Below are 11,690 nucleotides of genomic sequence, written 5' to 3' on the forward strand. Positions count from 1 at the left end.
TGGGGCAGAGATGAGACCTCCTGAGCAGCTCCACCAGAGCAGCACTAAGGCTGTGCTCCTCCAGCCCTGGCTCAGAGGCCCACAGATGGAGCGAGCCATGGCCCAGGGACCAACGTGCTGAGCAGAGACACAATGGGGAGACAAGGGCATGAGACAGGACAAGCAGCAGTTGCTTTGCTCTGCAGACTTCACTGCTGTCTCTTCACACCTCACTGTCCGCAGGAGGACACAGGTCTGGTGGGTACAGGGGCTGTGCAGGTACCTGCAGGTAATGGATGGTGTTCTCAGAGTGACCAAACCCACCGTGAGCTCTGCAGCCCCAGGGCAGGGCTCACTCTGCCACAACGAGCCACAGTGCCAGGGGCAGCCTGGAAAGGTCATCCCTGAGCCTCTGCTTCCAGCACGAGCTATGGTGGCAAACACTAACCCTTGTGACAAGCAGTGGTCCCGCATGATCTGGCTGGTCACAGCTGGAGGGGTCCCAAGCCCCCCACAGCACTCCCCATGGAATTCTCAGCAGGGTCTCCCACAGATAGGCCCAACGGGAGCCCCTACCTGTTCCATGGGCAGCCAGGTGAGGGCAAAGACACCAATGGAGTGTTCAGCCTTGGCTGCTCCTCTGTGAGTGCGGCTGCCGGGCCGGCTGCTGCTGGCAGAGCTCCCACTGGAAGCTGCCGGCAAGCAGGAACAGGCCCCCCGCTGCAGGGGCAGGGCCCGGCCCTCCCTGCCCGCATACACCCACATTCCCCAGCCATGAGCGCAGCCTCCCCTCGCCTGGGAACCTCCCGCCACCCAGCCAGCACCCGGCACCCGGCCCGGGCTGCCCTGCCAGAGCGGGGCCCCCCGCGAGCGCAGAGCATCCCAGCCCTTTGCCTCGTGGCACACGGCAGCCCTCGCACCCACCGGAGCCTCCAGACCCTTCCCCTGGAGCACAGCGAGCCCCGAGGGCACGAGGGGCTGCAGGAAGGAGCCCCCTGAGCTCCCTGGGCAGCAGCAGAGCTGCTCCCGTGCTGGTCCCTGCAGGCCAGCCCTCCCAGAGAGTGTTCTGGGCACAATGCTGCCCTGGGCTCAGGAGTGTGCAGGTTCCCTGGGAGCGTGCGGGTTCCCTGGGGAGCCTGCCAGTCCCAAGCTGTTCCTCCAGCACACGAGCCAAGTGCAGAACTGCCTCCACAACGCCCGGATGCAGAGCAGAGTGATGGAACCCGACGAGGCCCCACCAGGAGCGGGCGGCGGGGCCCGGCCCAGCCCCCAGCTCCGCACGTTCCATGCCTTAAAAAGCTGTGGATGCTGCTCTCGCCTCCCAGCCCTGCCAGGGCGCAGAGCTCGCCCATAGCTCCTTCCACAGGGCCGGGAAGGGGACAGAGCACGGAGGCACAGCTCATGCAGCTCTGGCTGAGGCCCCACACAACCCTGATGCTGGAGAACCCCCCACCAGACACTGGAATTGAGCACCTGAGAGCTGCTTCAGCTGCCAGTCCCCATCGAGTGTGGGTTCCCTGGGGAGGACCACGGGTCCTGTCCCCCTGTGCCACCACCGGGGATACCACCCCTGCTCTCCAGAGGCTGCCCCACACATAGTGAGTGTCCCATGCTCACAAACATCCGGCCTCCACTCGGCCCCGAGGATGATCCCAGCAGAGCATCCTCTGGATGGCCTGGCACCAGGGAGCTGCTCACAGGAGGGGGTGCAGGACCATCTCTGTGCTCCCCAACCCCCCATGCTGCTCCACACCTCTGCTCTGGCAACCTCCCAAACGGTCCCACTTGCTCAGGAGCCCACCAACAGCACTCCTCTTCCCCTCCCACCGAGCTCCTGCTCCCCCAATGCCACTGCACAAGGCTCAGCCCTCCCTGCCCTTGCTGGGACACCACTGGGGCAAGAAGGACGTGGAACATGTGTGCTTGACTCCCAGGTGTGTGGCCAGCAAGGGAACTGGACCCTGGAGCATCTCCTCCCAGGCAGCTACACCACAGCTGCTCCAGCACCACTGACCCCACGGCACCAGGAATGCTCACACGACCTCGCCGCAGCTGAGCACAGACCCCAGAGCACCAGGACAGAACCAGGTGCCCGTGCCCAGCCCAAGACCTCGGCTGGGAGAGGCCACGGCAACCTGTCCCTGCAGGTCTCACAGGTGCAGGGGGCTCTCACCAGCCCAGCACCGCTCCTGCGCTCACTCACCCAGCGCTCGCAGCGGGCCCCCTCCCAGGAGGATGGGCTCGACACCGCCGTGGGGGTCCTTGGTGCACGTGCTGCCAGCGCTGCCACGCTCTCGCCTTCGGAAGCGGCTGGTGAGGAGTTTCCAGAGTCCTCCCGTCTGTGTGGGGTCGGTGGGCAGCCGGCCCCCGACCCTGGCCAGCTCCGGGTAGAGTAGGTCCCTCTTGCTGGGGCAGGTGTGCAGGGAGCTGGCGTCGCCCTCGCTCTTGGTGCGAAGGCGCGCGGGGCGCAGGAGCCCCCCGGACTCCGACCGCCGCAGCTCGTGGCCCCGGCGCAGGCGAAAGCTGAAGCTTTTCCGCAGGGAGCTGAAGTTCTTCCTGGGGCTGGAGCCGCTCCAGCCGCTGCCCCCGAAAAGGTTCCAGCGGCGACTGCCCCAGAGGGAGCCGCCCCGGAGGAAGCCGGGGCTCTCGGCGGACTGCGGCGGCCGGGCGGTGGGCAGGAAGGTCATGCTGCTGGGGCGCGGGCGCTGCGCCCCGTCGGGGCCGTCGCTCTCGCCCTCGGGGCTCTGCCTGCGCGGCGAGCGCAGCCGGAGCAGGTCCAGGAGGCCGCCGCGGGCGCGGGCGGGGGGCGGCGGCGGGAGCAGCGCCCCGGGCAGCCCGTTCCCCGCCGCGCAGAAGCTCTTGGGCCGCCGGCGCTGCTGCTGCGCGGCGCCGAGCGCGGCCTGGACGGCGGGGACGCCCTGCAGGTCCAGCGACTCGCAGACGCTGACCGCGCGGCGGGGGCTCGGCCGCGGGGCGCCCCGGCCCGGCCCGGCCCAGCGCCAGCCCTCGGCCATGGTCAGCGGCGGGGCTGCCCCATGGCCCCGCGCCTGCCGCTCTCCGCCGCCGGCGCGGGGCTCCCACGCCGCGCCCGCATGTCCGGGCCGCGCTCGGCGCCGCCGGCGCGGGGCTGGGCCGGCCCGCCCCGGAACGGGCCGGGGCCGCGATGGGGATGGGGCGGGGGCCGGGGCCGCCCCGCCCGCCGCGCCCTCCGCGGGCACCGACGGCACCGAGCGCGGGGGACGGGCAGCGGAGCCGTCCCGGGGCTGCCCGTCCCAGGTCCCTGTCCCTGGTCCCTGTCCCTGGTCCCTGTCGCCGCCCGGCCGCGCTCGGTCCCCGCGGGAGCGCCCGCACCGGGGAGCGACGGCGCTGCCCGGCCAGCCCGGAGCCGGGGCGGGGCGTTCACCGGGACAGAGCCAGTCCGAGCCCCGCCGGGGCAGCGCCGAGCGCTGGGACCGGGACTGGGCCGGACCCCGCCGGGGCAGCGCCGGGACCGGGAATGGGAACGGGAACGGGCCCGCCGTGTCCGCCAGGGGGCGCTGCGCCCACGCTGGCCGCTGCCGCCCGCGGCACCGGGAGCGACACCGGGAACGGCACCGGGATCGGCACCGGGATCGGCACCGGGGGCGACACCAGGAACGGCACTGGGAACGACACCGGGAGCAGCACCGGGATCCCGGCAGGGCCGGCACCGGGAGCAGCACTGGGAGCATCACCTTGTTGGACTTCACCCTCTCTTTGATCCCTCATCCTCCTCCACAGTCTCCAGTTCTCTGGATGCCTCCAGCTCTGGGACACAGCCAAACCCCACCTTCAGTCCTTCCCCTCCCCACAGCATAGCCGGCGCCTCAACCAAGCCCCTTCCCCTCCCTTCTCCATCTTCTCCTAAGCCCACAGGTCCCACTATCTGCCTTCCCTCCCACCCCATCAATACCATAGACCCCCATGACAGTGCATGGGAGCAGAGCTCCCACCCAGAGCCTCTCCCAAGCCTGCACATCCTGCTCTTCTCTCGGGTGTTCACACCTGCCAGACAGTTCCAGCTTACTCCGGCAGTTCCCCTCCCCAGTACCCACTGCCAGACACACGGAGCAGCAGCTCAGAGCTGCCCCTCCCTATGCCATGGCCATGCTCTGTGGGCAGAGGTGGACACATGCTGCTCCCCTCCCTCCCAAGCCAACGGGCACCCATGCCCGGGACTGAGCAGAAGGCGCCTGACAACCCGCCAGAGCTGCGGCTCTGCCATCTGTGCCAAGGTCACAGGAACACATGAGCTGCCAGACTGGATCCGACCCGCATCCACAGCATCTGCCATCCCGTCTCCAGGAGCAGCCACACTGCAGCGAGGACTAGGAATTCTGCAGGAAGCAATTATGAAGGAACGTCTTCCAAAGCACTCAACACCCGACGGGGCTGGCTACAGGGACTGGGCTGGCAGAGCCGACCTGTCAGGGACACCTCAGGCACACGTATCTGCCCTGGGCAGGGAACCAGGGCAGAAGGCTCATGAGCTCCTTCCCACCACGCCTGGCACAGCTCTGTGCTCCCAGGGACGCAAAGTTGTTCCTACAGGGAGACAGGACTGTCTGTATTCATCCCTTCCCAAATCCTAGGTTTAACGTGTACTCCGACAGCACCAGATGGTTTCCCTTCCACATGAGTCTCAGCTTTTTAAAATATTCTGGTAGGTTCTGGCTGTGAGGTGTTGCTGAAGCACAGACTGTCTGCTGGAGAGATGATGCACCACACGCTGCCCACCAAGGTGGGACCAGACATGCTGGGTCCCCCCAACGGGGTCTGTCTGACCCACCCCTGTGACCTCCCCAACCCTCTCCAGTCCTGTGCCCTCCTTGCTGCTCCAGCTTTTCCTCCTCCAGTGACCCCATCCAAAACTCCCTTAAGCCTATTGAGAAACACAGAGTTGTCCTCAGCTGATGACGTCCTCGTCCCTCGATTCTCTGCAGTTTGTCACCACCTTTCTTAAAGCCAGAATGCAGGCACAACACTCAGCTGGGGCCTCCAGCATCCCAAAAAGAAATACAGGTACAACACCTGTCCTGCTGCATCCCAATAAGATACTGGTCCTTACCACAGTAATGGCACAGTGGTGTCTTTACCTAATTAGGCTGTTTTGCGGCACAGGTTTCCATCTGCTCTGTGCACTGATATGTGCACTGACACGATCCCCTCTGTGTTATTCCTACATCTGAAATAGACTAAAATGGAGCCTCAGTGCCAAGTTCTGAGGCCAAGGGCTGTGGGGCACCTGCACCCACGGACAGGTTCAAACCCCACCAGGTCTGGGCAGCACGTGGGCTCTGGCTGCCTCAGCCCTCCACCAGCAGAGGAACTGCTCTGAGAACAAGACCAGAGGCCACCAGCATTTGGAGACAGCCACCACCGAAACGCCCCACACACCTTCACACATCTCTTCTCCAGCAGTTCATGCCACGAGCACACTGGGTTGGACTGGTGCTGTGTGCGTGTCTAACGCAAATGACAGGTGACAGCTCACCCACCCGGTGGGCAGCGGCTCAGCTGGAGCTACCAGAGCCATGCAGGGCTCCAGAAGCATCTCCAAGAGCCAGGAAGTAACACGGACATCAGGCTTTGGCAATCTGACCCATGGCAGGTGCCTGGGGATAGAAGCAAGTTGGTCTCCAACCAGCACTTCTGTGAGTTACATGCATGGTGCAAATATTATGGCCCGAACATCTGGCTGAAATTAACATAATCCATGAAAGGCTCAGCAACAGCTGCATGGGAAGAGTTCGAGAGCCAGGGAATTTTCCAGTGCTGGCTGGTGCTGGTGGGACATTCAGGGTGGAGCCCCGAAATGGAAAAGGATCTGAACCATGGTCAAATGCTCCACTGCGCTCCTCCAGACCCCATGGCACTGGTATCCCTGTGCTCCCCCAGACCTAATGCACTGGTATTACTGCTCCCCCAGACCCAACAGGTATTGCTGCTCTGGAGGTCTGCAGATATGCAGGTTGTGTTGTCAGGGGGATGCCCAGCTGGGAGGGTGGGACACCTGCACTCATCATCCCTCCTGGGTTTGAAAGTACTGTCCGTCTGCAGAGGGGTCTGAGTCTGGGGGACCCCCTGCAGCCCCACACATCCTGTGTGAATGAGGGACTGGCACTGCCTCGGCAGTCGGGGATGAGGGATGAGGTTCCCAGTACAGGTGGCCCTGCAGGTTCCCAGTGCCCTCACAGTGGGCAGATGCCAGAGGCAGACCAGGAGCACACAACAGACACCAGCCAGCCCCAGGCCCTACATGCTATCGGGACTGCAAGTGCCTGAGGCCGACAGCCCCACACAGAACGTGCCCGGCAGAGGGACCGTGGGCAGGGGACCAGGCTGAGCACCACAGCCAGGAACAAAATCAGGACAGGGTGCAGGACAGGTGACCACCGCATGTGATCAGGCTGTGGGGCACCCAGAACCCCCAGCACACGCTGTGCAGCCGGAGCAGCGGAGCAGGAGGGCTCCGTGCAGTGCCAGGGACGGCGGCTGAGCCCCCGCAGCTGCAGGAGGACCCCGAGCGCTGTGCCAGGACAGCGCTGGAGCTGCCGGGCTCTGCAGACCAGCTCCAGCTGGCTCGGCCATGCCCCAGGAATACTGATGAGGCTCTGCCAACCCGGAGCGTCCAGGGGCGCAGGCTCGGCGACCCGGCCGTGGGGTGCAGCGCCGCAGCCCCCGCAGCCCCGCGTCACAGCCCGCGCTGCCACCGCGTCACAGCACCGTCACTCGGAGGCGGTGTGGGGGCCAGGCCCTGCCTGCTGCCCCATGGGCCGGGACAGAGCCGCCCTCAGCCCAGGCAGGAGAGAGGAGACGGAGGCGTTCCCTGGCCCTGAGCAGGGGGACACGTTCACACTGAGTCCTGCGACAGGCTCTTGGCTCAGCTGTGGGGCTCAGCACCCAGCACAGCCAGCACTGCCATGGAGCTCAGCACCCAGCACAGCAGCATTGCCATGGGGCTCAGCACCCACCACAGCCAGCACTGCCATGGAGCTCAGCACCCAGCACAGCAGCATTGCCATGGGGCTCAGCACCCACCACAGCCAACACTGCTGTGGGACTCAGCACCCAGCACAGCCAACATTGCCATGGAGCTCAGCATCCAGCACAGTCAGCACTGTCATGGAGCTCAGCACCCAGCACAGCAGCATTGCCATGGGGCTCAGCACCCAGCACAGCCAGCACTGCCATGGAGCTCAGCACCCAGCACAGCAGCATCACACACCACAGAGCTCCACTGTGGTAACCCTTTCTGGTCACCCCAACCACCCCATTCACAAGAGTCAGTGTTCTCACCCTCTCCACTGCCAAACCCCTGCCTGCCCCTCAACCCCCGCACATGCCAAGGGTGTTGGGACGAAGACATGAGTCACTGCTTTCAGGTCCAAGGTCCACACAGGCCCTCACTGCCAGCTGGACCCCCGTGCCCTGCCCTGCTCCTGCCCCGTGCTCCCTTCTCAGCGCAGAGCCCCAGGTTTGACACCTGACCGGCTGACTGACTTTTCAAGGCAAGAGGTGCCTCAGAGCAGTTTGTTCCCCCCAGTTTCCAAGGAGAGGAGGAACGGGCCCAGCCAGCAGAGAGTTAACACCAGCTGGGAAGTAAACAGCAGGCACAGGAGAGCCGACTCCAGCACCAGCTCCCTCCCTCCTCCCACACTGCGCACCCCCAGCTCGGGTCCTGCCGCAAACCTCGAGCAGCTGACGAGGAAATTGCCACCTTCTCCCCACCCCGGGATGCAGCGCTGAAGCAAACGCCTCCCTCCCACGCGTGAGGTCATGCCCATGTCACCCAAACAGGGCACGGCCTCCCGCGCAGGGATGGCCACGCTCTTGCCCACCAAGGACAGAAGCTGAGCACCAAATCGCTGCCAGCCCTCTGGCAAGGGCAGCTGTGCCATGGACCCTGTGAGGGCAGTTGTGCTGCAGATCCTGCACCCACACGCTGCAAGACAGATGTAGAGACGACACTTCCTAAGCCATTCCAGACCCCAGTGCCACAGGGAAGCCCTAGAAGGTAACGCTTCAGGGTGTTACCTGTGGGGTGTAATACAAGATCAAGGCAGCAGCGATCACTTCTGCTCCTCAAGCCACCCCCAGGCCCTTCTGTGCACAGGAACATTCATACCAGTACCCTGACTAAATGTGCAGGTAGTCTGGTACCTGCACTCTGGGGCATGGGCAGTCCTGCCGTGCTGTCAGCCACATACCAGGCTGCTCCCGGGCACAGGGCTGTCCCCAGGCACCGGGATGCTGCCAGCACCAGGATGTTCCCAGGCACTGGGATGTTCCCAGGTACAGGAACATTCCCACAGAACCAGGCTGTCCCCAGGTACCAGTTCCCAATTCCCAGGCTCCTCACTGGTGATACTCCAGCAATGGCTGCAGGTACAAGCAGCCTTAGCATGATTAGGTCAGACATTGAGAAATCTCCTAGGGATTTTGAAATCCAAAGACAAAAGGCCATGTGAAAATTTGGTTAGAGGACTAAAGGAGACATCCTCTGGTCCTTGAACCTCACCCTGGCTTTAAAATTCCTCCCATAACGATCATTCAAACAGTCAAAATCCTCCACCTTATTCCAAAGGTAAGGGAGGAAAGGAAAAAAGACAAGAAAAATAGCAAGGGGGTGAAACTAAGATGTGAACAGTGCAGCAATGGGACACAGAGGACAGAAAAATCCATGTGGAGGTTGGAAGAACAGGGCCTCCTGGGCAGGAGATGGAGGAAGCTGGAAAATCTCTTCTAACTTGACAAGAAGGCAGAGACCCCACAGCAGCCTGCAAAAGATGGCCAAGGAGCTGTCCTTTAGATATGGCCGTGGAGCTCCTTCAGACGTGCCCGTCACATTCGCATGCCCAGCAGACACAGGACATTCCTGCACCCACATGCAACCCCCCCGACCCACCCCAGCAGCGGATGGAGCCTGAGCCCCCCAAGCCAAGTGTGCACTGACCAGACAGACACCTGTCCTCAGGTCCTTCTGGCTCTGCACACACGGCATCGCACACCAACGACACGCACAGGAATTCTGAGAAGAGCCGACCCCCAGCAAATGGTAGGACTGGAGAGACACTGAGCTCTGTGGAAAGCAGAGAAGCCCAGAGCCCCAAAGGGATGTTCCCAACAGTGCTTCCCAAAGCTCTCTGAGATCGCTCCTCCCTCCCTGGAAAACATGCAAAACAACCAAAGCCACGAAAAGGTCCTGTCCTTTCGCCCTGTTCCCTCAGGCATCTGCTCAGGAACAACAGAGGAGCAAAGGAAGTATTTTCAAAACACAAGCTAAAAAGCTCCCGAGACTGACAACAACACGAGATGCTCACGTGGGCCTGAGCACCCCAACAAACGCTGTGTTACTGCTGCTCCCACCTCGTCATCCTCCTGAGGCGAGCGTGGTGACTAATGGCATCCACACACGGGCAGAGATTGTTTTCCCACAAACAATGAGAGTCAGCGGTGAGAACAGCGTTAGTAATCCCCCTGTATCCCACCTGGAGCGGGGGGATTGCAGCACTCCAGCCACCAACAACCTGCTCCGGGAAACCCAACCAGCTTCCTCCCTGTGGACAGACCCCAGACCCCATGGCAGAGCTTCAGTGCTCACAAATAATGGATTTAGAGAAGGAAGTATCACCCTTGGGACGTTAAAGAATGGAGATGTCACCTGGCACGTGACACTCACCTTCACAACAAACGCTGTAGGTGAGAACATCCATTTCAATGTTCCACTCACACAGCAGCTGCTGCCCCCAGGGTCTGGGGGAGATGGAGCCAGCCCCAGCCCACGAGGGTCCTCAGCCAGAGCCCCTGCTCCAGGCTGGCTGAAGGTTTGGTGTTTCCTCCTGCTCCCACTTTCGCACAAGGGCTCCAGCTCTGACCCCTGGAGCTGCCCCACGCTGTGGAGCACAGAGCTCTGGAGCAGCCTCCCCCTGCCATCCACCTCCAACACTGCTCATCTTTGCAGACCCCGGCATCCCAGTGAGCTGAGCTCTGGCAAACCTGGCCATTTTGGGTTCCTCCCCAAGGCCTCTGCACAGAGACCAACCACCAACCACAGGCAGCAGAAAAACCCAGAAACCGAAAGCCGCAAGCCACAGCCAGAGGGTGGGACGGAAGGTCTCACACCTGGCTCTCTGTTCCCACCATCCCACAAGGCTCCTGCTGCAGCCACAGATGCCTCAGCCTGTGTGGGCTCGTGCCCCCAAAGGGGAATGAATTTCACGTCCCATCCCAGGGACCCGGAGGGACCAGTCCCCGCGTTGTTCTGCCCAGCCCACACCCCCGGCCTCGCTGACTCTCGCTTCGTGTCTCCCCACCAACGCCGAGTCCCGACAGGGCCCGAGGGGCTCCCACTGCCTGACCAAGTGCCAGCACGGCCCGAGGGGTCCCGGCTCCCTGACCGAGTCCCAGCAGTGCCCCTGCCTGACTGACCACCGAGAGCACCAAGGGAAACCTCAACCCCCCCCCGGCACTGACACCAACTTCCCCTGTGGCTGGGGCAGAAGGGGATGGTTTTAGGCACCTCACACCACCCTGGATCCAGCAGGGGGAACCATTCTTGATGACTTTTCTGGGAACTGATACAAACACTAAATGCTCTCAGGCAAGGTCGGATACCCAGAATTCACCCAAACCTGCCCCAGTGCAGTTTGTGTTCACAACTACACACCAAGGCCCCAGTTCTTACTCCACCCTTGGCTCTTCCAGTTCCTTCCTCAGGTCACTCTGGCCTAACCCAAATACCACAAAGAAGCCTCAAAGTGTTATTAAATCATTAGCACCTTTCACTAATCCCTCTGCTCAGAAGCTGTTCTCAGTGTCAAGGAAAGCAGATCCCATCAAACCACGTCACTCGACACTCACTTCCCTTCTTTAATTCTCCACTAATTCGGATTATGTCAGGCACTCCACTGCTTTCCCAGGGATCGATATCAGCCTAACTGTATCCTAAATACCTGAGTCATCCACGGATCCTGCTGAAGGCTGGCACAGCGTCAGCCCACTCCAGCCTTGCTCATCCTCTCACAGCCAGCTCCCAGGGAGCTCTGCAGCCAGCTCCCAGGGCTCCAGGTGCCAGCTGCCCAAAGCTGGGAATCTGAAAACACCTGCCTTTGGCAGCTGCTGTTCAGCCCTGACAAACCATTCCAGAGAAAAGATTCCATTGCTCCAAGCAGAGATGGAGATGCTTATGCTGCACAGCTCCCAACTCCCTGTGTTTCAGCCAGCACAGACAAACACCATAGCTAAAAAAAACATCCCTGTTCCAAATAAACCTCCCAATTCCCAATGGGCACTGTCCAGCTAGATGCCAACAGCCACTTCTGTCCCATCCCTTTCGTTTGCTCACTTCCACTCTTGGTCTGTGTTCCATAACACCAACTCTTCCCCTGTTCAGGATCAATCCTGTGCCAGTCCTGCTGTTCAGATGCACCACCCCCTCTGTGTGCCAGGCTGGCTGTTGGCACAGCTTCCCTCATTAACAGGGCTTTGGGTGGTTTGGGCACAAACACAACATTCTTTGAAATTACTGCGTTTGCTATTTGTGTTCTCTCTCCCAAGTCCTGTGGTTCATCATTTTATTGGTCTTTTGGCTTTAGTGACACCAACCTCCAAAACGGAACAGCAATGGGTGAGTGTCACCCAAACACTGTCACCAGGACCACCCTGTGCACCCCAGGACCACCCTCTGTACC

The 11,690-nt window shown here is 62.0% G+C and overlaps 1 protein-coding gene across 1 annotated transcript in view; it reads right to left on the reverse strand.

The window, feature by feature from the left end:
- AGAP3 (ArfGAP with GTPase domain, ankyrin repeat and PH domain 3) overlaps positions 1-2,666 on the reverse strand; it is a 77,799-nt gene extending 75,133 nt beyond the window's left edge. The window contains exon 1 of the mRNA XM_017838280.1: positions 2,183-2,666. Within this exon, the coding sequence (XP_017693769.1) occupies positions 2,183-2,666 (484 nt within the window). The remainder of the gene's footprint in view (positions 1-2,182) is intronic.
- Between the last annotated feature and the right edge of the window lie 9,024 nt (positions 2,667-11,690).

The sequence above is a fragment of the Lepidothrix coronata genome, unplaced genomic scaffold (genome assembly GCF_001604755.1).
Source record: "Lepidothrix coronata isolate B3197 unplaced genomic scaffold, Lepidothrix_coronata-1.0 Scaffold330, whole genome shotgun sequence".
Lineage (NCBI taxonomy): Eukaryota > Metazoa > Chordata > Aves > Passeriformes > Pipridae > Lepidothrix > Lepidothrix coronata.